The sequence below is a fragment of the Myotis myotis genome, unplaced genomic scaffold (genome assembly GCF_014108235.1).
Source record: "Myotis myotis isolate mMyoMyo1 unplaced genomic scaffold, mMyoMyo1.p scaffold_m19_p_6, whole genome shotgun sequence".
Lineage (NCBI taxonomy): Eukaryota > Metazoa > Chordata > Mammalia > Chiroptera > Vespertilionidae > Myotis > Myotis myotis.
In genome coordinates this window covers 92,274,166-92,301,080 of record NW_023416368.1, presented here as the reverse complement: position 1 = coordinate 92,301,080, position 26,915 = coordinate 92,274,166, and the positions used below count along the sequence as shown (strand labels likewise).

General features: G+C 42.8%; 1 protein-coding gene across 1 annotated transcript; it reads left to right on the top strand.

The window, feature by feature from the left end:
* The first annotated feature begins 18,975 nt into the window (after nucleotides 1–18,975).
* Nucleotides 18,976–24,535, top strand: NEFL (neurofilament light). Its single transcript, XM_036315406.1, has 4 exons — nucleotides 18,976–20,131; nucleotides 21,183–21,307; nucleotides 21,750–22,075; nucleotides 22,662–24,535. Exons 1-4 carry the CDS (start codon nucleotides 19,088–19,090, stop codon nucleotides 22,793–22,795), a joined length of 1,629 nt encoding a protein of 542 aa, XP_036171299.1. The 5' UTR covers nucleotides 18,976–19,087; the 3' UTR covers nucleotides 22,796–24,535.
* The last annotated feature ends 2,380 nt before the right edge of the window (nucleotides 24,536–26,915 follow it).

Below are 26,915 nucleotides of genomic sequence, written 5' to 3'. Positions count from 1 at the left end.
GTTACTGTGCCCATGACATTGCAGTTGCCCGTTACAACACAGATGCCAAATCCACCGGAATGCAGCGTAATCCCCAAACAGCCTCTCCGATAGGATAAGTCTGCAAGTGGGTGTCCGTCCTGTGCCCCAAATGCATCTCAGGGTGCTTTGCTGCGGAGAAAGGAAAGGACAATCTGTGACCCTCTGCACTGCCTTCCCATGGCCCCTCGTCCGTGTACTGCTGAGTCCACCCACACGAGAGCGTTGTCCATTCACACTGCAGCATAAATTCACCGTCCAACGATTGGATTTGTGCCACGTACAGACTGCTTCTCCAATATCTCAAGCTCAGCTGTTATTGCTACATTTGAACTCGGAGGCGGGTGGAGGGGGGGAATCATTTGTCAAGGATGTGGAAGAATGAGACATCAGACATTTTCCAATAGTGAGGGTGAAACACTGTTTTTGCCTTCATACGGCTGCCAAGACTTCAAAGTGGATACATGTGGTGTAAGAGACTCCAACAATTAAAGTCACTTGACCTCTGCACTTTATAAAAAATGTTGTGTTCATTGATTCAGCATTTGTTCAATGCCTAGTAAGTAGCAGGCTTGGGGAATTCAGACATGGAAAACACAAACTCTATAACCCCAAGCAAATAGCGATGTAAAAGGGAGATTAGATGAGTGAATAAATTATTCTAAGACACAATAGAAGGCTACTGCAGCTCAGGAGAGAGAGGAGCAGACATTGGGAGCTAGTCCTGACGGGTGGGGAAAAGGCAGAGCCGGGAAGGGCCCGGCTGATGAAGGCAGTGGGCAGAGGAAGCGGGAGCACCGCGCTCAGCCTGGGTGAGGCAGAGGGAGGTTTGGGGCAGCTCAGGAAAGGGGCCGAGAGCAGACAATGAAGAGCTCAGGGCTCCAAGGATCAGGGCCCCATGACCATGTCAGGTCTGTGTTGCACGGGTTCCTGCAACAACAGCGTGGGTGCACCTAGCTTGAGGGGATACTGAGGCACAGAGACCTTTGGATGAGTGTTTTGCTTGAAGAATGAAGCACCATGCACACCCATTCTCTCATAGTGGTTTGTACTCAGTTATGGAGCCAGGTTTATAACTTTACCATCAGTTTTGTTGTTGTTGTTGCTGCTAAAACATCCTGCTTTCTGGTGCTAATTTTAACATCAAAATCCAAATACAGCAGCTCCTCAAATAATATCCATTCATTCAACATTGCTTCGTTATAACATTGATGAGATGCCATAAGAACTTAACTCTCATTCATATCAGTTAACCTCTGGTAAAATTGGCTTCACTATACATGGTGTTGCTTCAAGTCACAGAACCTATAGACCAGCGGTTCTCAACCTGTGGGTCGCGACCCCTTTGGCGGTCGAACGAACCTTTCACAGGTGTCACCTAAGACCATCCTGCATATCAGATATTTACATGACGATTCATAACAGTAGCAACATTACAGTTATGAAGTGGCAACGAAAATAATTTTATGGTTGGGTCACAACATGAGGAACTGTATTTAAAGGGCCAGAAGGTTGAGAACCACTGCTAGACAATGTTAACTGAAGACATACTGTAGAGAAAATTACTAGAGAAGTGATGAAAAGCCATCAGATGGCTAAGTCACAGCTCCTCTGCCCTTGAGTAATTGAAGCCAGACACCAAGCCAGTAAATAACATAGCCTGGCCCGGCCAGTGTGGTTCAGTGGTTGAGCATAAACCTATGAACCAGAAGGTCACAGCTTGATTCCTGGTCAGGGCACATGCCTGGGTTGTGGGCTTGATCCCTAGTGTGGGGTGTGCAAGAAGCAGCCAGTCAGTGATTGTCACTCATTATTGATGTTTCTGTCTCTCTCCTTCTTCCTTCCTCTCCAAAATCAATAAAGATATATTAAAAAAAATAACATAACCTGATGAAAAGAGCCATTTGTTTAAAATGCCACCCATTCCTTTTTTGATATATGGGTAAACAAAGCCCATGTAATGAAGGTGGAAGAGCCTTCACTACACAGCGCCCTTGAATATGACCTGCAGCGCGCACTAAGAAGGGTCACCTTCTCATCCCGTGAGTTTGGGAAGGTCACTGCAAGGCAGGGCAGTGGAAGGAGGCCAAGCGCACAACCTGCTCTGGTCAGAGGCAACATCAGGACCAGAGCCCAGCATCCCACCGAGGGTACTGAGTGGACCCTGGTAGTCTGTTCCAAGGGTGGCTGTGCAGAGATAGACATCTGGAGGCAATGAGGCTTTCTGCACAGGAAGCTAGCTACAGTCGGCCAATGGAGGATAGGTTTGCATGTGCGTTGTATAAGCCAAGAAGAGGTATTACAACATCCCACTGGTACTTAAACTGATTTAGGATCATGGGCTGGTGTAGGTCTGGCAGGTTTTGGTCTAAATTTATAGTCAAGAGGGAATGGAGTCTCCAGCAGCCCAGCAAAGAGGAGAATTCTGAAAATCCAGGATGAAAGAATGAGAAGGTAGGCAAAGGTCACTGAGTACATGCTGGCATGACTGGGGCCCTTCAGATGGTCTCAGAGTTATTGTCTTACACTTAACCTCCCGTGGCCCCTGTGGAGAAATCTCACGATCCTGAGATGTAAATTATAAAGAATACATTGCATAAGTGCTCCTAATGAGTTTTATAGATTCAGAAGAAACATTTATTTGCTAAGGCAGTCTTGTAAAAATAATATATGAAGTAATTAACTACCTGATTGGAAGCTTACTTTCACACTAAAAATTTATTTATAGCAGTAACTATTCTACTGCATGCTGGGCGATCAGTAAAGTTATAAATTATATTCTAACCGCGTCTTCTACACTGGATATAAAATTCCTCTAAAATCTGGTATAGCAACTTTCACTTTGGAGACCTCTTAAACATAAGCTGGATAATCATGTGTTTTATCAGCACTAAAAATCCACGCTTATTTCTCCCCCAAATGTCCTTGATTTAACAAAGACCTGGAATTCTGCCGCTAACGATTTAGCATTTTAGGGTGACTCTCTAGGAGTCCTGGGTTTTGAAAGCAAATACCTCCCTCTGGAAGTTTGCTGTATTGCTGACATTCGCAGGCAGGGGTTCACCTTGCAGTGTACTTATTTCGCCACTAGATGTTGGTCTTGTTGTTTTAATAATTTTGAAAAGTGGTTTTGCCCATCAGAAATAATGTTAAAGGCACTTTTTAGGATACAGAAACTTTCTTTAAAAGGTGCCACTGACCTGACGAATTCTTAATAAACAGCTGGGGGAGTTTTAGCAGTCTGGCTTGGAAGAAGAAAGCATCAATTAAGCATAAATCATAGTTCCTTAGAAGATTACACATATGTTTATAGCTTGGAAACTAGTGCCAGTTTATTAAAACCAAAATGAAACGATAAATTTTAAAACAAGCAACAACATGCACACCTGTTCTCTGATAGTGGTTGGTACTCTGTCATGGAGCTGGGTTCATAACATTACCATCACTTTTCCTACAAAGGAATCAAAGCATAATCTCATTTATTCTTAATGGATCCTTTGGGACTCAAAATTAAGTCTTTGAAAAACAACAACAAGAACAATAACAACAAAGACACTGCCAAATAGTAATGATCTATTATTGCCCAAGTAATGTAGCAGATACTTTACATACATGATCCTATTTGATTCTCTCAACACATCTATACTCATACTTGACTGTGTGTATAGATAAGAAAATAAAAACTCAGAAACATTATTTGTTCAAGACCTTTGAGTTATTAAACTGTGGGACTAGGATGTGAATGCAAGGCTTTGGACTTAAAATCCAAGGTGCTTTCCCCACACTGCAACCAACCACATGGGAACTTTTACTGAAGAAATTATGCAACTGGGAACAGAATGTCTGCCTGGGATAGTGGAAAGTGGACATCAATGGGCAACACTGGGTGCTTTGCACTGGCTAAATTTCCGCTTCAGTAACTACTTCTGTTAGACCTTAGCCACCAAATAATAAAAACATAATGTTTAACATTTTCAAAATGGAAATGGGAAAAAAAAAAATAAAGAAAATTTGACCACCCCAAATGAAGGCAGGAAAAAGAGAGCACAAAAAAAAAGCAGGGTAAACAGAAAGCATAAAATAAGATGGTAAAAAGAAATCAAGTATATTAATAAATACAAAACATGTGAATCGACTTAACTTACCTACAAATTAAAAGCCTAAGATTATCAGAGGGAATTCAAAGAACAAAATTCAGCTGTCTGCTGTTTATAACAGACTAGAGGCCCGGTGAACGACATTCGTGCACTGGGGGCGGCGAGGGTTCCTTAGCCTGGCCTGTGCCCCCTCACAGTCCGGGACCCCTCAGGGGATGTCCACTTTGGCTGACTTGGATGAGTGGCGCTCCCACTCAGAGGGTGGGTCCACAGCCGCTCTGCTGAATGGGATGAGTGGCGCCCCTGCAGCGGGCCGATCCCCACAGGACACGCCCCCCACCAGTGCATGAATCCCATGCACCAGTCCTCTAGTAAAAAAGAAAATAAGTAGTGCTGGCAAGAATGGGTAGAAGTTGGAACTCTGTGCATTGTTGGTGGACATGTAAACTGGGGAAACTTCTACAGAAAACAATATGGAAGTACCTTAAAAAATTAAAAACAGAATCACCATGGAATTTGGCAATCCCACTTCTGAGTATATATCCAAAAGAACTGAAAGCAAGACCTCAGAGATATGTGCACACCCATGTTTATTTCATCATTGTTCACAATAACCAGTGGTGAAAGCATCATGTGTCCATCAATGGGCGAATGAGTAAACAAAATGTGGTACATCCATACAATGGGATATTATTCAGTCTTAGGAGGAAGAATCTGCTGTCATATGCTACACCATGGGTGAACGTGGAGGACATTATTTTAAGTGAAATAACCTAGTCAGAAAAAGATAAATACTGCATGATTCCACTTACATGAAGTCCTAGAGAAGTCAAATTCTTGGAAACAGAAAGTAGGATGGTGGCTGCCAGGAAATAGGAAGAGGGATACGTGGGGAATTGTTTAATGGCTATAGAGTTTCCGTTTTGCAAGATGAAAAAGTTCTAGATCTGTTGTACAACAATGTGAGTATATTTATTATTTATTTATTTAAATATATTTTATTGAGTTTTTACAGAGAGGAAGGGAGAGGGAGCGAGAGTTAGAAACATGGATGAGAGAGAAACATTGATCATCTGCCTCCTGCACACCCTCTACTGGGGATGTGCCCGCAACAAGGTACATGCCCTTGACCGGAATCGAATCTGGGACCCTTCAGTCCGCAGGCCGACGCTCTATCCACTGAGCCAAACCGGTTAGGGCGTGAGTATATTTAACACCATGGAACTGCACACTTGAAAATGGTTAAGATGGTAAATTTTTTTACATATTTTTACCACTATTTTAAAAAGCAGATACACAAATAGATAATATGAGCAATGAAAGAGGCATACCTACCAAGAAAATAAAAACATAATCTTGAGGTGATCATTTTGAAATATATACAAATATCTATTTATATTCAAATATCAAGGCACATATTTGAAAAAGAATATTCAAAACATTCTCAACTTAAATTGGAAATTATGAATTTAGTCCTTTCTTTTCAGTTGAGAGGTAGACAAAAGCAGTTATCATTATAGCTGGAAAGACTGAAAACAAATTGCTTGTTCATTTTTTTTCCTTATATTTTGAGATGCATAGTAACCAGGTAATTCTCCTTTTTAGCTCTGATAACCTGGTAGAAAGTTTAACCTAGTCTATTGATGGAGGACAACAGAAAAAAGTTGTGTAAATTCCTTCCTATAAAAGGGAATGTGCAAATCTTTGTGTGGATGTATGTTTTCATTTTTTTTCCGGGTAGACTTTTAGGAGTAGAATTGCTTGACCACACGGTAATTTTGTTTTAATATTTTGAGAAACTGACAAACTTTTCCAAGGTAGCGGCACTATTTAACAGTCCCACCAATAATGTTTGAAGGTTCCAATTTCTTCGTATCCTTGCCATCACTTGTTATTGTCCATTTTTATTATATTCATTCTAGTGGGTAGGAATTGATATTTCACTGTGGTTTTAATTCAAAATTGGCTAATGACCAATGATGTTGGGCATCTTTCATGTGCTTATCAGACATTCATCTATCTTCTTCAGGGAAATGTCTATTCAATTTTTTTTTTTGCCCAAGTGAGTGTTCTTCAAACATTTTCTTTTGCTCACTCACCCCCTAGAAAAATTTTGGAAATCTATATAACCCTTATTTTTATTTTAAATTATTTAAGATTTTCATAATAAATTTAAATAGTTGCAAGTTGTAATTTTCAGTGTATTTTAAATATAAACATTTAAAAATAAAGTTACACTTTTAAATATATCAAATGGAATCTAAACACAAAAACCAGCATGTCACCCATCACCATTCATGCCAACAATGCAGAACAAGCTCTTCTTTACCTTTCACCAACTGCTAATTTTTTTATTTTAGAGAGAGAGGAAGGGAGAGAAAGAGAGAGTGAAAAACATCGATTGTGTCCCGTACACACCTCAACCAGGGAATTGAACCCACAATCAGGCATGTGCCCTGACCAGAAATCGAACCTGAGACCTTTCTGTGCACAGGATGATGCTCCCACCAACCGAGCCACATGGCACAGGATTACCTTCCACCAAAATTTTATGGTTCCTTTTTTTCCTTTAAACTCTTATTTCCACTACTCTTTCCACATTAATTTATCCCTAATATAGTATGTTTAATGTTTGTAAACTGTGTACTATACTTCTATCACTCTTCTCTGCAATAAAAAATAGGTATGACAACTTAACAAAAGGAAGATAAACAATCCAATAAAAAAATGGGCAAAGGACCTAAATAGACACCTTTCAAAAGAGGACATTCAGAAAGCCAAGAGACATATGAAAACATGCTCAAAGTCACTAATCATCCGAGAGATGCAAATCAAAACAACAATGAGGTACCATCTCACACCTGTCAGACTGGCTATCATCAACAAATCAACAAACGACAAGTGCTGGAGAGGATGTGGAGAAAAAGGAACACTTGTGCACTGCTGGTGGGAATGCAGACTGGTGCAGCCACTATGGAAGACAGTATGGAGTTTCCTTAAAAAACTGAAAATGGAACTCCCATTTGACCATGTGATCCCACTTCTAGGAATATATCCCAAGAAACCAGAAACACCACTCAGAAAGGATATATGCACCCCCATGTTCATAGCAGCACAATTCACCATAGCTAAGATCTGGAAACAGCCTAAGTGCCCATCAGTAGATGAATGGATTAGAAAACTGTGGTACATCTACACGATGGAATACTATGCTGCTCTAAAAAGGAAGGAACTCTTACCATTTGCAACGTCATGGATGGAACTGGAGAGCATTATGCTAAGTGAAATAAGCCAGTCAATGAAGGAAAAATACCACATGATCTCACTCATTCATGGATAATAGAGACCATTATAAACTTTTGAACAATAATAGATACAGAGGCAGAGCTGCCTCAAACAGATTGTCAAACTGCAGCAGGAAGGCCGGGGAGGGTTGGGGGGCAGGAGGTAGGGGGGTAAGAGATCAACTAAAGGACTTGTATGCATGCATATAAGCATAACCAGTGGACATAAGACATTGGGGGATAGGGGAGGCTAGGGGACTGTCTAGGGCGGGGGGATAAAATGGACACATATGTAATACCCTTTGTAATACTTTAAGCAATAAAAAAAATAAAATAAAAAAAAATAGGTATGAGAATTATAAATTAAGTATTATTTCATGTACTCATAAGCTTCTTAGTATTACAAAGTTTTCTGGATTGAATTATGATTATAATATTAGTAAACAATTACTCTTGCCCTAACCGGTTTGGCTCAATGGATAGAGCGGCGGCCTGCAGACTGAAAGGTCCCAGGTTTGATTCAGGTCAAGTGCATGTACTTGGTTGTGGGCACATCCCCAGTAGGAGGTGTGCAGGAAGCAGCTGATCAATGCGTCTCTCTCATCGATGTTTCTAACTCTCTATCCCTCTCTCTTCCTCTCTGTAAAAAATCAATAAAAATATATATTAAAAACCCCGGCTTATCTTATGTTTTAATAAGCAATCATTACAACAAAGAATGGATTTTTATTTTCAATGTACCTCTTAATTAATCCATACATAATCGAGTGAATAGTACTGATTTCTAGAATGAATAATAAAACAATTCCAGTTTTTCTTTCCAAAAAATACACACATGGGTGCGCACACACACACATAAAATTTTTTAAAATGCTGAGAAATCTTTTTTACCTTAAAGGTATAAAAGTATCAAATATGTATATGTCTATAAAAATATACATATATGTTTTAAGAATATAAGTATACAGGAATAGAAATTTTTATGTTTTATACTGTTTTAGCAAAGTCACTCAGTAATTGAAATCTTTCCATATTTCAAGCCAGAAAGCACCAATTGTCCTATTATAAAGAATATTTTAATGATCAATTGGTTAATCAATCTATTAAGTACTCCTTTAATTTTGTTAAAAGCAAAGTCTTAGAAAGCACCTAGCTTGCATAGGGTGTGTCACTGGGTGATTAAAGCAATTTATTCACTCCATGCCTGGAAGTATACCAAAAGAGGCTTCACCAAGTCTTAGCAAGTGACTATAAGTTATACCGATGTATTTTTCACTTAGAGCACCTTGATATATAACTCATTAAACTTGGAAAGGGCTAGGATAAGAATACTTTTTATTTCAACAGATTTTTATCAACACAATGTTAAGAATGAAATTATCTTCCTATGTGACTTAAATGCATTTTTGTCAAAACTCTGTTGCTGCAGATTTAGCTCATTCAATTAAAGGTGAAGCTGAGAAAAGAGAACTACTACAAATTCTCAAGCAGCTGAATTCTACCCAAGACTACATCCGGCCATTGGGGCGTGGGAACAGATTCCCTTAGCACCATCTTTGCCTGTGAGCCCTTGGCAAGGCCTCGGTCCATCCGGGAAACATGTGGCCCCGTTTGAAGACGCACTGGGTGAGTGGCAGAGCTTGCTCTAGGATCAGACATCTCAACCTCAATCCAGGGCTTTTCCCACATTTTTATGTCGTTTCCCAAAGCTGTATGGACTTTCAAGATTATCAACAGAACAACATCACACCCAGAAAATTTAGTTTTCTGGAAAAGATGATACTTGCTACATTTTGCTGACTTAGATGACTCTCTCTCCTCCACCCCCCTTTTTTAGAAGTAACAGCTGGCTCCACTCACCACCCAGGATGGTTACCATAGTGATACCTAGAGATGGTTTGCATGTCCTCTCTCTAACCCTAGACTCCAGCTACTCTTTCTTGGCCATTGAGTTCAAATTCTTAGGTTCTTTTCTTCAAAGGTAAACCAGCACTACACCGATTTTAAAAAGGAGATAAAGAACCAAAGACAAGAGTGCGGTGGTAGTGGAGAGGGGTTAATTCTGTTCCTCATGCTAGGGTTTAGGTTCTAGGAGAAAAATGTAAATGGACCTAATGCTAGCTGTGCCAACACTTAATTCTGAAGCAAGAATAAGAGAAGCATCTGCTTCTTTCTCCTTTTTTTTCATAATCAACCTATGAAAAGAAAAAAAAAAAAACCCACAGGAGAGAAAAGCAATTCTATTGTGTTAGGTGAATGGGAACCAATTCAATTGAAAAAATATTGAGCTGTTTAGCTGTGATTATTACCCCTATTCTGTAAGAAAGGTGAGTTTAATGCAAATAAGCAGGTACATATTCCCCAAAAACTTCAATTAGTAACTCTTCCCTTTTTCTCTCAAAAATCTCATTCTGCTGGATTTTGCTTATATTCAGTCTTTGGTTCATGTCTGAATTAAGATATGAGCAAGTCCAGTTTGGGGGGTAATGTTATGCATTTGAACTCTCATTCATGATCACCGATAACTGTTAAGATTTGAGGGCTCCCCTGTCCTAGCTTAGTCAGTACTTTTCACCTTTTCATTACTTAAAAAAATTGACTTTAGAGAGAGAGGGGAAGGGAGATGAATAGAGAGATAGAAACATTGATGAGAAAGAGAGAGAGAGAGAGAGAGAGAGAGAGAGAGAGAGAGAGAGAGAGATTGATCAACTGCTTCCTGCACACCCCCTATTGGGGATCAACCTGGGCCTGACTGGAAATGGAACCTCGATCTCTTGGTTCCTGGGTGGACATTCAACCACTGAACACACCAGCTGGGCACCTTTTCAATACTTCTGAATCGGAAAATCTCAGGTTGGCAGAGGACCCAAGGCCATCTAGGGTCAAGGCCAGCTTACAGGTGGAGTGATTCCCTTTTGAACTGCGATTGCTTTGTGCCTAGAGCAGTCTCTTTCAACTTTGGACAGCTCTGAATCTTATATGGAGTCAAGCCCTTCCACCCATCTGGACATTTAATTGTCAGGACAGAGCTGTGTGCTTTACTTAATTAATCTCTATAAATTTGGAAACTAATCTGGAAGGGAATTTTAATTTGGATAACTTCTAAAGAAGTATCAATCAGGGTAATAGGCAAGAACTTTTTTGGCATAAGAAAAAGAAAACACTTTGCCAATGGAAATATCTCAGGCCTCTTCTAAAGCACATCTGTTACTCTAATGTGACTTGGCAGTGCAGTTTATTGAATTTGTAAGATAAAGCGATACTGAAAGAGGCGGGAATCTTTCTCAGTGTGCCTTTTCCTCTCCAGATAATATAATAATAGAAGGAATTGCCAGTTAGCGATGTGACATCCAGCCTGTGTCTGGAGAGAGATGCCCAAGTGCAATTTGGTTCTGATATTCTGCAGCGATGGATGTCTATTTTGGAGGCTGCTAATAAAGCAGAACATTGACTTATTTGGTGTGTGTCTGTTGTGCTCTGCTTAATCGATCATTATATGAATTACTCTACTTGTATGTGGTTTGAGCATCTTTGACTCTGACTATCGGAGCATTTTCTTGCACCAGTTTGCAAACTTGTAAACGTTATAGGAAAAAAACGTGAGCTCTCTCATTTGCATAGCACCTCTCAAAAACATTCTTTCCCTTTGGTGAAAATTCAGACAGACTTTGACCCAGCTGTGTGACCTTGACCAATATTCTTAATTCGCAGAATCTCATTTCCACATAAAAATAATGCCTTATTAGAGTTCTGTGAAGATTCAATGGTATAATAGCTAAGTTCTTCAGGCATATGGTGTAGGCTCCAGTCTAACTAAACCTTAGTTTCCACATCTTTAAAAAGAGGGTGATTTTAACAGCCAACTCATCAGGATTTCATGATGATTAAATGAAATTCTCCCAAAAAATGACAGCACAGTACCCAACACAAAGCTATTATTAATATTATTGCACACAATTATGCTCAATAGATGTCAATTTTCCTTTCCTTCTTAAGTTATAGAATCATGGTTTCACTTCCTATCAGTTCTCCTCAGGTTTGCTTACCTGGTATGTAGTCAGTCTACCATTTTGCTTCTCCTCTGTTTTCTACTTTGTCCTTTTCCCCGTTGGTTGGCACCTTCCTGGAGCATGAAAGAGCCAAGGTGCTCAGATGAATGCCTGTCAATGCACAGGGTTTCTTTGGTCAAAGTCCAGTTGGGAGAAGACACCCCAAAATAAAGCTTTGGGGTTTCCCCAGATTAATTGGTTATAACTATGATAGATGATGTCCCAGTCAAATTATACCGGGGAAGTAGAGGCCTTTATTTTAGTCATGGTGAATTTGAAGTCTATAAGGAATATTTTGCTTCCAGCCCTGCCACCATTCTGGTTTATTCTCTGACCACCCACCTCATGCCGGAAGCATTTTTGTCCTTTTCCCCTTTCTACCCTATGCTCACTGCTCAAGGTCCTCAAGCTTTTCTCTTCTCTCTTTTTATTTCAAAAGCTATTATCAATCTCATATTTCATCTTAGGCATAAAGGACTGATACCAGCTCTAACCCTTACCCCTTCCACTGATATTGGCATTTTAACAGTAGTCAAAGCTAAGAGATGATGCTCTTTGAGTAGTAATGCATCAAGAATCTGATCTGAAAGCAGGAAGCAACTGGGGTTCCCTAATCTGTGGAAGGGCACCATGAAGGGATCAGAAAACGGGTCCACCACCAGGGATCTAGACATGTCCTCGTGACTCTTTAGTCTGTGGGCCGACACTCAATCCACTGAGCCAAACTGGCTAGGGACTATTTTTATGTTTTTAAAAAACCAAATAATAAATTAATAGCCTTAACTTTCAAAGTTTTTTTAAGTTTATACAAATGTAAAACTGCTAAAAAAAACCACCCCAACTTCATACAATATTGGAATAAACTAACAGAAATACATGTGCTCATCTTTACAACTATAAGAACATTCAGTACATAGAGCTGCTGCTAGGATTAACCACGATGCTGCACAGAGCATGCGGCATAGAAACAGGCCACAGAAATGTTGATTCATGTAATTCATTTGACCTCTTCATTTTCTCAAACCATAGCAATTACTGCTTTTACCATTCTCTTCTTTGAGATAGCTCTCAGGTTTTTGCCTTTTATTATTTAACTTTTGCATAATTCTTTGAAATATCACCTGTATGTTTGTCTGCTTACCTATTTTTAAAGTACTTTGTAATATAAATTTTTATTCAGATAGCAATTTGTTTATTTATTTTTATTTTATTTTATTTTATTTTTTTTAAAGATCACTTATGCCGCTGTGGCACAGTGATTGAGCATGGACCTGTGAACCGGAAAGTCGGGGTTTGATTCGCAGTTGGGGCACATGCCAGCGGCTCCATCCCCTGTGGGGGGCGTGCAGGAGGCAGCCAATCAATGACTCTCTCTCACCATTGATGTTTCTATCTCTTTCTCCTCTCCTTTCCTCTCTGAAATCAATAAAAATAATTTAAAAACAAACAAAAAACCTGATCTCATAAAATTTCCTAGAACAACAAAAAAATTAAACTCGATCATTGCATATCATTGTGATAATCATCAGGAAGACCCTAGTGATAGTCAGAATGAATGGACACATATGAAGCCCTCTGTACCCCTGTAATCATTTGTTATACATTTTAAATTTATGTAATAAATTATTTCTATATTGCTAATTTATTTTTATAATTACACATGTGTGTATATATATATGTGTGTGTGTGTGTGTGGTTTAGTCTTTTTTCTCTTGATGTAAAATTTACATTCAATAAAATGCACAACTCCTGTTACATTCTTATTTTGACAAGTGCATGCACCCACCCAATCCGAACTTCTCGGGAGAGAGCTGGAGCATGCTGTCGCCACAGAACGCTCCCTAGTCTCATGCCTCCTCTCAGTCATTCCCACCTCACACTTCCTGAAGCAGCCCCTGTCCGGATTTTGTCCCTCACCCATTAGTTCGCCTGTTCTAGGATTTCATGTAAATGGAATTATACAGCAGGAAGCTTTTATCGTCTACTTTCACTCAGGATCAGGGTCCTGTTTCTGAGAGTCGTCCATGTTGCTGTATCAGTAGCCGGTCTTTTTATTGTGCTCAGGTGTTTTTCCAAGCCCTTTGGAGACAGGGGCTGTGCTAGGACTCCCTGCACTGCACTCCCCCCCCCCCCCGACCCCACCCCCACCCCCCGCTCCCCCGCCCCGACTTGTATAGAGTTGTTCGCATTAGAAGGTTCGCTGACAGGTGGTGACTCCATGGATGAATGAATGGATGAGTTATTTAATCAATCAATGAGCCATTTAGACAACATCAAGTTTCACTTTTCTAATCCCGACGGCCTCTTGCATGTTCAACTTACCAAAGCCCGTGTTCTATATCCTGGTGTCAGGAGCCTGCCTGCTTTACAGTCAGAAGCCAGGGATCCGCCCATTTGCAAATCTGCAGCCGCCCCTGCTGCGAGCGCGCAGCCTCGAGCGCGGGCGGGCGAGACCGCGCACTGCGGCCCTGGACGGCTCCCGCAGGGCTTCGAGACTTCGTCTCTCGCGGACAGAAATGCTTTTTCTTTCTCTTTGCAAACAGTCACCCTCGCATTCCTCCGACTAATTGATCAAACCACTGTAAAGGTCAGCAAAGAAACCCAGGCGCCGCATGGAATGCTTTTGAGGCTAGTTAGTCCCTACATTGCAGCAGCAGCATGCATCTACCTCCCTGAATTCAGGAAAGCACAATTCAACCAACCCGATCAGCACTGCTGGTTCCGGCTGGGCTGGCTGTGACCTGCCTGAAGTGATTGCAAACTGAGCCCTTCAATGTCCCCAGCTTACTCTCTTACTTCTGCGCCGCGCCTCGTGACTGTGATTAAGGGCAAGGCACCGTGGAGCAGGCCTCTGGGGAGAAAGACATTACCTTGGCGAGTTCCGAGCAGCAGGCATTTAGGGGTCTGAACCTGCCAACATCATTCCTGCTTGGACAGCAGCGAGTCTCGGTCATTTCTGACACTGCACGTGTTCTGAATATAACCGTGCTTTTCCATTTTAACCTATTCCGATGGCGTTCTCCTGCCTGCTGCAATCTGAATTTTATGTAGCCGCATAGCACACTTTCTGATGCATTATTTCACAATGTGCTGCTGTAAAATCAGGCATATTTATATTACAGTGGGGAAGTTTTCTTTCAAACATATCACCAAGGGATGAGAGATTCATGCGTGATGATGATTCCTATGGTGAGGATACTATACAAAGAAATAATAAACTGGTTACAAGAAACAGAGAGGAAATATATTTGTGGCTTCCACACCCTATACATTTTCTGCTGATTTTACTCATGTTTCTTTTTAAAGAGTTGAAGATTTGTAGAAAGCATGATAAACTCCAGTAATGGGATGGTGAGTACCAGCATTTTTTCTTTTCTTTTTTTAATGACAATTTTAAGGTCACTTTTCCAAAGAAAACCTATTTATAAGAGTGGAAAATAAAGGTATTTTAGTTAGAAAAAAAAAAAAAAGGTGGAAGTCATGGTGTAGCTTTTTGAAAGAGTTTAGATCAGCTAAGTTGCATTTTAGGTCACTAATTCCAGGAAAGGTGTTCTGCAAACCTATGTTTAGAGTAATGTTTAAGAAGTGACATCACCAGCTATGTGTCAGGTTCCACTGGTAGGGTCCTTTTTATTTTACTTGGGGACATGTAAGAGACCTACAGATATGCAAGCTATTGCCGCCACTCGCTGTCCAAACCTAACATGCTCACCAACAACCTCCATTGTGGTAGCAATCAGTTCTTATCAGGGCCCCCCAAACACGCGAGGTTCGCCGCTCACACAGCAGACTCTGCAGACTGTGGCATGCAGTTATCGATGCCACAGACACTTATGGAAGCAGCAAATGCCAGTGGCTGCAGCTGTGTAATCAGTGGGACACTACCCAGGAGGCAGACAGAGCTTAGGTTTGAAGTAGCTGTGTGAGTTGGCAAATTACTTCACCTTTCTGGGCCTCAGCTGTTTGCTCTGAATAAAAACCCTCACGGGGACTCTCTAATTATTAAAGGATAGAAATCAAAGGCCCATCCTGGGTAGGTGTCCTGCACGTGTTTATATCCTTCTTTCCTCCTGGCACCCACACACTGAAGCCGGCTTTGCTGACGCCGATGTGTCCACCTGATGGTGGGTTGAATGGAGACCCATCTGCTGCTCTGGACGAGGACTGTTCCCACAGCTCGCTGGGGGCAGAACTTTGCTCCCCTCTTCTTTGGACTAATGCTTTTCGTGAGGCCTGCCTCATAAGACTTTCACCTTGAAGTTGAGCTTTTCAAATCTAAGGCCAATGCAGAACTTCTCGCTGTGCCAAAGCATTTTAGAATAATGAAAAGCTACCAGATCCCTCCGTCAGAAGCTTTCTGACTCTTGGCCCTGGAGAAGAAGCTAAATTTTTTTCAGTGTTTCTAAGAGTTACATTGTATGGGCTTTGTGGTAATGTTAACATATTTACTTGTAAACTAAACTACCTCAAACACTCCCTTAGGGGATTATAGAGATATCAGGGGATTACAGAAATATCAGGGATAACCAGTATGGGTGAAATGTTACTTTTCATCACCATACTTCCATATTTCTTTTCTAAATAATTTTTATCTTCTAGGAGTATGTTTTTTTTGGCAGCCCTCAACCAGTTTCATGTTGGTAAAGAATATGCTTACCGCCTGACTGGTGTGGCTCAGTGGTTGAGTGTGGACCCATGAACCAGGAGGTCGCAGTTAGATTATCTCTCATCACTGATGTTTCTATCCTTCTCCCTTCCTCTCTCTGAAATCAATAAAAACACATTTAAAAAAGACTATGCTTAGAGGAGAATAAATGCACAAGTGTGCACCAATACCCAAATGCCTTCTAAAGAAATAGTGACACCACTGCAAACAACACTAATGCAAAAACATTTATGGTTAGGTGGAAGAAAAATCAAGATTTTAAAAAGTCTTTGCTTTGACACACACAATAAATGCCATGTGGGCATTCAGAGCACAATTCCGCAAAGAGGATTTAAAAAGGAGGATGACTGGACAGAATATATTTAAAAGTGGCAGGCACCTGGCAGGAAGGCTGAAGGTAGAGTCACCAAAACACAGACACTGGAGGGGTTCCGGAGCCCTCCTAAAGCAAGGCAGTAGTGGAGAATGAAGTGGCTATGCCAGGAGCTCTTTAAAAATACACACACCCAAAACAAACCAGGGATCTACATTCCTAAGCACAGGCCATCTGCCCCCTCTCCACTTCCTGTTCACCAGGTTCTGAAAAGCCAAGGGCTCTGAGCCCTTATTCCCTCCCTTCCTCACTCCGTGTGCTTCCCAACGGATGGTAGCAGGTGCCTTACTGATTTCTTTCTCTGCAGATTTCACCGCCCCTGCAGCATCCACCAGCCCCTCCCTCTTCCTGGGAAGCCTTCTCTGCAGTCAGAGGCTTCAATCAGAGTCCTGGCCAAAAAGAAACCAAAAACCAAAAAATTGCTGATGGACTTAAGATCTCTGAGGGTGACCTGAAACTCGGAAGCAAGACAGCTGGCACAAAGGAAATGAATTCATGAATGCCTAAGAGCGTGGTGCAGGCGGACTCACACACACTGAGTGTGAGACCATGTGGTTTACATGGAGCAGGTTTAAAAAATCCGTTCTGCCACTTTTATCCTCATGTACTGGGGAGAGACAAAAATATGGCTTATCTAGGTTCTCCCACCTTCCTCATCCTCCCCAGAGAAGCCTTTCCCACTGTTGAAGCACTGATGAATGGGGAGACCAAGGACGAGTAGGCTATAAAAAGCCATCAGGATAAGTGCTCTGGCTTGTCTGCCAGGACGACTGAAATTCAGGACAACCTAATGGCATCGGCCTGACACCCTAGTGACTGCGTCTGGATGGATCTCTTGATAGACTTAAGCTAGTAAAGTTGTTTTGAAAGTTGCATTATTTGAGACAGCGGAGAACACCCCCCCCCCCCCCCCCGCCCCCAGTGTTCCCTGCTGCAATCTTTCCCTCTGCCAGGAAGAGGAATCACAGGTTTTTGAGAGTTGCAAAGAACCTCAGAGGTGAAGTCTCAGCCACCGTTCCTGTCCTGTGGGGAAAGCAGTGCAGTGCCGCCAGGCAACTGTGGTGTTGGCTGCAAGTACCTCACCTTCTCAGCAACACCGGGAAAACTTCTGGCTTCTCTTATTTGAAAACTGTTACAATGTTTCCCCTTAGTTTGCCTCTTAAAGCAGCCGCAGCAACAACAGTAAGTTGCACATCAAATGCCACTCTTACACAAGTAAAATAAAAAATTAAACGCTTGCTTAGAAAAACGTTAGGTGTCGTATGCCAGTGTCTGAGATCCGCTCATGAAAGCGATGGACTCCCTAACATAACGGGTAATAAATACGCTCCGCAGACTGCAGGGCAGCATCGTGGTGCAGGGCGCACTGTTTCAGGTACCTGGGTGTTTCTTAAAGGGGTTCCATGGATTCCTCACTGTATCTGTTCCCTGTTTATTTGAGTGAATCGGGGTAAAGATTCATGCAACTGTTTTCTGTCCGCCCAAGAACGAGACATCTCGGATCTGAGTTCTCCCTGGGGCTCCGGGCTGGCAGCGGCGGCCTCCCTCCCAGCCAGCCACCTGCACGGCTGGTTGAAATCATCAGGTTGGGTGCTACACAGGTGTAAAAAGAGGGGAAGGGACTTTTCATGTGACGGGGTTGGGATGTCACGCAGGAATTTGGCTTGAGGAAGACGCAGGATGCGTTTGCAGTATGAAGTACGCGCTGAGGGGCTCACCGCTGCCTTTGCAGTCAATTTTCACGCCGGTTAGTTTCAAACCGTTCTCCGCCGGCTCTCCTCTACTTACACGCTTCACCCCGCGGCACGCAATGGTGGCTTCATTCCTCAGAAAGAAATGAGAAAATCTAGGAACACCGAAAGGCTGATATTAACTAAAGGTTTAGAAATGCTCAGGTCAACACCTGCAGTGCCGCAGTTTCATGGGTGTAGGCAGCGCGTTAAAGATAAACAACCAGGAGAAAGCGAGATACATGAAAGCAAGTGCGAGAAGCAGCTACAAAGAGAGAAAACTTTCCTCCATACTTGCCGCAGACCTGCAGCCTCAGGCGACCATTTGCATGTCCAGGGCCTTGGAGGCAGTGCCTTGTCACCATATGCACCAAGGGGGCGATGCGGAGGCCCCTGGTGGGGAAGGGGCGAGTCCGGGGGAGAGGATGTGTCCGAGGTACCGAGGTCTGGACAGCAGGAAGGGAGAACTGGCTATTGGGACACCTCAGAATCTAGGTGATACGAGATCAAAGGAGAAGTGGGATGGGCTGGGGGAGGAAAAGGAAATGAGTGAGGGGGTGTGGGGTCTCAGAGAAAACATGAGGCCTCAGAGAAAAGTGGGAGAGGACGAGCCGCCGCGCCCCCGCGGCCCGTCGCTCGCCCCCGCCTTCCTTTTGCGCAGAATCCGCCCGGTGCAGCAGCGCTGCCCCCACCCGGCGGCGCGGTGATCGATCGCGGCTGCGTCAGAATTCTCGCGGAGTATAAATAGGGGTGGCAGGACCGCGCAGAGCCGCACACAGCCATCCACCCTCCCTCCACCCTCCCTCCCCCGTTCTTCTTTCTCCGTAGGACCCCGTCTCTGCCGCCCGCAGAGGAGCGCCGGCCGCCGCGATGAGTTCCTTCAGCTACGAGCCGTACTACTCGACCTCCTACAAGCGGCGCTACGTGGAGACGCCCCGGGTGCACATCTCCAGCGTGCGCAGCGGCTACAGCACCGCGCGCTCCGCGTACTCCAGCTACTCGGCGCCCGTCTCCTCGCTGTCCGTGCGCCGCAGCTACTCGTCCAGCTCCGGCTCCTTGATGCCCAGTCTCGAGAACCTCGACCTGAGCCAGGTAGCCGCCATCAGCAACGACCTCAAGTCGATCCGCACGCAGGAGAAGGCGCAGCTGCAGGACCTCAACGACCGCTTCGCCAGCTTCATCGAGCGCGTGCACGAGCTGGAGCAGCAGAACAAGGTCCTGGAAGCCGAGCTGCTGGTGCTGCGGCAGAAGCACTCGGAGCCGTCGCGCTTCCGGGCGCTGTACGAGCAGGAGATCCGCGACCTGCGCCTGGCGGCGGAAGACGCCACCAACGAGAAGCAGGCGCTGCAGGGCGAGCGAGAGGGGCTGGAGGAGACGCTGCGCAGCCTGCAGGCGCGCTACGAGGAAGAGGTGCTGAACCGCGAGGACGCCGAGGGCCGGCTGATGGAGGCGCGCAAAGGTGCCGACGAGGCGGCCCTCGCCCGCGCTGAGCTTGAAAAGCGCATCGACAGCCTGATGGACGAGATCGCCTTTCTGAAGAAGGTGCACGAAGAGGAGATCGCCGAGCTGCAGGCGCAGATCCAGTACGCTCAGATCTCCGTGGAGATGGACGTGTCCTCCAAGCCCGACCTCTCCGCCGCGCTCAAGGACATCCGCGCCCAGTACGAGAAGCTGGCTGCCAAGAACATGCAGAACGCCGAAGAATGGTTCAAGAGCCGCTTCACCGTGCTGACCGAGAGCGCCGCCAAGAACACCGACGCGGTGCGCGCCGCCAAGGACGAGGTGTCCGAGAGCCGCCGCCTGCTCAAGGCCAAGACCCTGGAGATCGAAGCATGCCGGGGCATGAACGAAGCGCTGGAAAAGCAGCTGCAAGAGCTGGAGGATAAGCAGAACGCCGACATTAGTGCTATGCAGGTATGGCGCTGGGCAAAACGCGGGGGTTGGGGTGAGGGCTGCACAATCGAGGGTGGGGACGGGGACGGGGGAGGAGGGCGCGCCCCAAAAGTGGAGACCGGAGATGAGGCCTCTGCATGCAGTATTAGGGGAATAGGACTTGGTTTCTTGGACTGTCTGGGAGGGGTGGGGCCCTTGGGGGCGGGGCGGGGGCGGGGGGGGGGCGGGGGCGGGGGCAACACTGAGGTCTGGGAAGTTGTGCTTGGTGCAATGGAATCTAAGTTCCGCATTAAAGCTGCCCAGCCCTGCAGGATGTTGCGTGGGGTGGGAGAAGGAGTGGGGGTGGCATCTGGGCGTTGCCTCTGACCTGCCTCTATTGTCCTGCATTAGCCACAAGTTGCTCTGCATCGAGGATTGGACCATTTGATTCGACAAATACCTGTGACCAACCAGCATGCTTCCGATTAGTTTTACCCATCACTCCTTTACCTTAACTTAGCAGGTAGATAGGAATACTCAAAACTGTAATAGGAAATGATATTCACAATAAGACTTTTTTTTTTTTTTTTAAGGATCTTCATATTCTAGGGAGGAGGAAAAATCATGTAGCAACATAGAAAATACTTTAGATAAAATAATTTTTTTATCAACCTATTTCTTTCTCCTATACATAAATGTATTTCTTGAATGTGACCTGGATAAAGTTAAGCATTGAATGAGAGACAAAGTTTTAAAAAAAATCGGTTTAGTTCCTTGAAGGCATTTTATGAAGTTCATAGACTTAATTAAAGAAAACAAAAAATGTTCTTTTCCATCAAATAATTTTTGGTCATTTCTTAAAATTTGTTATTTTGCTGTCATCTCGTGTTTCATGAAGCTGATTTTTTATTTTTATTTATTTTTTGCAAGGAAGGGAAGGTTAAACAGAGAAGGCAGTTGATTTAGGGGAGATTTTTCTTAAGGTGTGCTCTTTGAGTCCAATTAAACGCAGGCCTTTGCAGCTATACTACAAGTAAAATGATAGTGGTAGGGATGTATGCTTGGATTTCTTTTCTTTTTTGTCTTCCAACAGGACACAATCAACAAATTGGAAAATGAGTTGAGAACTACAAAGAGTGAAATGGCCCGATATTTAAAAGAATACCAGGACCTCCTCAATGTGAAGATGGCTTTGGACATTGAGATTGCAGCTTACAGGTAAACACTGAGGCACAAAGGCCACAGCCATTCAGCCTCAGCAAGAAAATCAGATTTCATTTATGTTGAATCAGAAACCTTCAAGAGCAGTCCTTGAGATAATTGCTTGCTTTCTGGCTTTTTTCCAAGAAGGTATTTAGACAAGTATATAAGAATTTATCCCTGTAAGAATGAGTCCTGTTTCCAGTTTCCCATTGTATTTTAAATCTAATAGGACTATTTTAAAAGTTTTAAAAAATGTGTGTTGTTGGTTTTGTTGTTTTGGTCTCTTTCACAACAACTTCAGTTATTAGGTTTTTAAATTTCCATCCCTGCTCCAGCTTGCATGTGCCTTTAAGGGTGTGGCATTAGGCGAAGGCGATGAGTGTGGGCTCAGAGCAAGTAGCTCAGCACGTTTTCTGTGTTCATGTTTGTTAACCCCATCCTGCCCCTGCCTCCCTAGGAAACTCTTGGAAGGTGAGGAGACCCGGCTCAGCTTCACCAGCGTGGGAAGCATGGCCAGCGGCTACTCCCAGAGTTCCCAGGTCTTTGGCCGATCTGCCTACGGTGGTTTACAGACCAGCTCCTACTTGATGTCCGCTCGCTCCTTCCCTTCTTACTACACCAGCCACGTCCAGGAGGAGCAGATCGAGGTGGAGGAGACCATCGAGGCAGCAAAAGCTGAGGAAGCTAAGGATGAGCCCCCCTCTGAAGGAGAAGCTGAAGAGGAGGAGAAGGAGAAGGAAGAGGCTGAGGAAGAGGAAGGAGAGGGAGAGGAAGAGGAAGAAGGTATGATTAAAATAAACAACCATACAACTTCAAGTGCAAACTGAGCGTGGGTGTTTGTTAGGACCTGAATAAGATAAATGAAGCCTTGCTTATTCCAAAGAAGTTCCATTCATATATGAGTTTAGGATGTTAAATGATACATTTATTCTTTAGTAAGCACCCGATTTCTCAAATTGGCTATCTTCCCAGACATACACAGCTCTGCTTAGCTTGGTAGTTTTTTTGAAAATAGCATTTAGAAATAACCTCCTCCTGGTCTTGTCATTGCTACTAAACATTTGAAAATATATTCATTGACCACAGCAGTTTGTGTCCTAAAGAACAAAACTAAATACTAAGCATAATAATAAAAGAAATACTGAGGTCCTGGAGAGCTTCCAGTACCTAGAAGTAATCTCACTGTATTTCAGTATGTGTTCAGGGGCAAAGCATTCCTGGCAGGCACTGTCAGCTGCGTGTGTTTGGGAGAGTAGAGAGGAGAGGTTATTGGGAAGCATTCTGCCGTGATTTCCCCCAATACCTAAGCAGACATATTTGGCCTGGACTTACCCTGGATTTGGAATTTGTACTTTCCTTAATGTTAAAGGTGCCAAGGAAGAATTTGAGGACGCAAAGGAGGAAGAAGGAGGTGAAGGTGAAGGAGAAGATGCCCAAGAAGCTGAGGATGAGAAGAAAGATGAAGGTGCTGGGGAGGAGCAAGCAACCAAGAAGAAAGATTGAGCCCCCTTTCCTTAACTATTTCAGGAATAATCCTCCCGAAACCAGGTCAACCCCATCACCAATCAAGCAGTTGAGTTCCCGATACTATATGAATTAAGAAGTCAATATATGTAACATTCTGAGGTGACTCAGGTTGGACATTAAATGTTGTGCTATGACTTTTCTCCTTATGCAGAGTATCTGTTTGCTTGCAGAGTGGCTTCCTGGCTTGCTGCCAGCCTGTGCATGGTCCACGCTTATGAGTTCAGGATCTATGGCAATGTGAATAATTCAGACGTTTACAATAAAAACACATGAATACATGAATTCACTAATGTTAATGTTAAACTTCATGGAAAAAATAGTCCTTTGAATCTTCGGTGGTTAGAAATGAAAGACCTCAAATCATGTGCAATAAACAGTAAATAAAGTTACAATGAATGACATTTTTTGCTGTGATTATTGACTTTAAACTATCTTACAGAAGGCATCAATATACATCATATACAAGTGGAATATTGACCTCCATATTTTTTAAGTCAAAAATTTAACAATTACAATGTATTTTTGCCCTTTAATTGGTCATTCTGAGGGATACAGTTAGGCCGTGATCATTCATGAAATCTCTCCCCTCAAAATTTTTATTTATACTAAACTTGAACAATTGGGAGTGCCTGGGATTCTTTTTCTTTTATCAATAGCAAACTACTTTTGCCCCCATAAAATGTACTATATAATGTTGTGAATGACTTTCTTGGAGGCAATTCTGAAGTTATGTGATAAGTATACTGTTTATGGTAAACAAGTAACTTAAACAATACTATATAATAAAAATGCAATTTAGAGAGAATTTGAGTCTTGCCTGTCCATCATTATAACCACATTAAAATATATAGTCTAAATATCATGGGAAAAAGTTGAAAAACCAAGTAAATGATAGAATCAAAAGGAGTAATTTTTTTTATCAATGTATAAATTTGGACAGAGGATAAGAATATCAAAAAGTTATTTCGATATTATTATTGCAAACATGTTGCCTGCAATCCTGAACTCATGATTCAGTGTGTTGCTAGCTTAATTCTGTTGCCTCAAGTAAATAGCATTTAATGCCACCCATTTTAAAACTTCAAAAAACTACAAATACAGAAAATGAAATTGTTATGAGTCACTATTTCAATGATAGCTCTAACTGTTTGGACACCACATCACATACACACCCCACTTGTCCTCCGTCTGCTGCAAAGTTATGAAAGCTCTTGCACTTGCACTTGATGTGGAATGTTGATGAAATTATTGATTATCCGCTGTTCTGCTTCTGTTCTTACACAATTGCTTTGTCAGCTAATTTTGTTGAATATTTGTTCTTTAGACAACTTTTAAAAGTAATGAATTTAAACTGAAAGCAAAGTGGTCTCCTTTTAAAGTTATCTGATCCCTTCTCATTACCTACTTCTAGTTACATACATGTTGCCACATAAATAGGTAGAATATATTGCTTTATCTGCCATGATGCTATGGATGTGAACCTATGAAGATTCTCAGTACCTCGGCTTCTGTAAAAACTAGGAGTCACCTCAGAAACCAAGCTTTTCACATTTATGTTCATTAAACATGGGATGCTGCACATGGTAAATCTGAGAGATGCAAATTACATGTAAGAAAGTAACTTTAGCCAAATGGAAACAGCTAGTTGGTTTAAGAATTACTTGAAGAATACTGTACCATACTCAATCCTGTGTGCCATAATAAAATACTGAAAAACCTAAACTAAATGGCTTTGAAGTTTTAAAAACATTTCCCCCTCAAATTTGGTTCCTTGGTTAGTGCCACTCTCCCCTCTGCTCCCTCCTAAACTCCAGTTCTCTGCCACCAGTTAATGCCACCAGTCCCCAGTCATCCAATTCTGCAAACCAGAGGCTGGCATGGCATCATACTCTCCATTTTCTCTCCTCCAGTTCCTTTAGTCTAGTCTATCAGAGCCCTATTGATTTTGCTGCCTACATATCCCGAATCCATCTCCATTTCTCCATTTCCACTGGCACTACCCTAAGGGACCACCCATTGTCTATGCTTTGCCTCCTCAATCAGCACACTAAGGTAATCTTTCTAAAAGAAAAAATTGACCATGCCATCTCCTCCAATAGGTTCCCATTTATTTTAATATAGAAACCAAACTCTTTAAGGTGATATTCAAGGCCTGCATAACCCTGACCCTGAACTACTTCTCTGACCTCCTCCTATGAGCATTCGTTCTTCTCAACTCCGCCGCTCCTGCACCCTGGCCCTCTGTTCTCCCACCAGCCACAGGGTTATTGCTGATTTATCTGTCTGGAGCACTTGCCTTATCTTTCCTTCCCTCAACCTTGCCCATATTTAGGCTTAGCTGTCATTCTCCTGGGGAAACCTTTCCTCACTGGGCCAAATTCCTCTATTAAATATGTCTTCCAGATCATGTAGACTTTGTAGACTTTTACACACCTGCAATCAGCATCTATTTTTATGATTGCTTCATAAGTGCCTGCATCCCCTGCTATGGTGTGGTCTTCAGAAGTATGGCCATCTGACCTGCTCACCATTTAGCCCCTAGCATCTTGCACAGTTCCTACCATAGGAGAGCACAATAAATATTGATTGAATTAAAAATTCTTAATAGATTAAAATGCCTTTGAGATGACTAGAAAGCCAAGAGTAGTCAATAATCAGTCCTAGTCTTGTCAACACCTTGTGGGGAGAGCAGAGAAGAAAGACTGAGGCGTCTGCTCTGGATTCTAGCATTGTTGGTAATGGAGCACTGGCCAGTCCCATTCCCACCCCCACCACTCCGGCCTGGACCCCCACTCTGACCTTGACCGTCTTAGCTACATAAAGGGTTCAGCAGTTGATGTCTCAGATCTTCCTAGAGTCATGATTCAAAATTCCTGAAAATCTTTTACAAGCTGAGGGTAAATGGCTGAATGGGAAACATGCATATCACTATTATGTTCACACTAAAATTCATCACATAAAGTGAATTATTAACTTAGTGTCAAGTTACATTTCCAGCGTTAAGTTGGTAAGGAACTAATTTGAGGCATTTCCCCCCCCACATGGATATTCTAGTGCTGTCAGATAGTTGCTGTGTCCCAGGCACTGATCTAAGTGCATTGTATGTATTAACTGAATTCCTCTCACACAGCAATGCTATCAGTCCAGTATGATTACCTTCTCCATTTTACAGATGAGGAATTAAGGTTAGGTAGTTTGACCGAGGTCGACAGGTAGTTTGTGGCAGGGCTGACAGTTAAACCTCACATTCTGGCTTTAAATTCCATGCCCTTAGCTGGTCCAGCCCGCTGTTGCCTTTTCAGTCCACCTTGGGAGGCACCCTCGTGGAATCAGAGCTTACTTTCACAGGCATGTGTTATCGCATTGGCTGGGGAGTTTTCACACAACTATTGGCATTTTTACAATACAGTCCTTGTACCATCCAAGGGGCATAGTTATATTCACAGGGTTCCCTTGCAGTTACTTAGGGTGCTCCAGCTCTTCTTTAATCCCTTTAATCATTTATGTCCATGTCTTCATCCCTCTGCTTAATTTTAAGCTGTTGGAAGGCAAGAGCCAGTTTTATAAACAGAGATGAATTTAATGTTTACCTTCAAGGATTATCCCACCTCAGGATGTTGGTTCCCGTGATGTTATTCTCCTATCTGGTCACAATTTTCTAGTTTTACTTACATTTAATTAGTTCTCAATTGTTTCTCCTTCTCCTTTTCCTCCTTCTGGTTGTACTTTATATCTTTCTTCTTTCTCCTCCTCCTCCTTCTTCCATGTCTTTTAGTCATAAACTATTTTAAATCATTTTGGGAAAGGGTAAAGGTTGACTAAATAAATAAAAGGTCCTAGCTGGTTTGACTCAGTGGATAGAGCATCAGCCTGTGGACTGAAAAGTCCCAGGTTCAATTCCAGTCAAGGGCATATGCCCAGGTTGCTGGCTCCATCCCAAGTAGGGGGCGAGCCAATCAAGGATTCTCTCTCATCATTGATGTTTCTATCTCTCTCTGCCTCTTCCTTCCTCTCTGAAATCAATAAAAATATATTTAAGAAAAAATATAAAGAAATAAATGAGTAGATAAATAAATGCCTTTGTTTCCCTCCACAA

What these genes read in the sequence shown, in the direction of transcription:
- NEFL (XM_036315406.1), top strand. Translation starts at nt 19,088, where the DNA reads ATGAGTTCCTTCAGCTACGAGCCGTACTACTCGACCTCCTACAAGCGG. An exon ending in ATTGAGATTGCAGCTTACAG is followed by an intron (nt 21,308 to 21,749) that starts GTAAACACTGAG and finishes CTGCCTCCCTAG; the next exon opens with GAAACTCTTGGAAGGTGAGG. An exon ending in GGGAGAGGAAGAGGAAGAAG is followed by an intron (nt 22,076 to 22,661) that starts GTATGATTAAAA and finishes TTAATGTTAAAG; the next exon opens with GTGCCAAGGAAGAATTTGAG.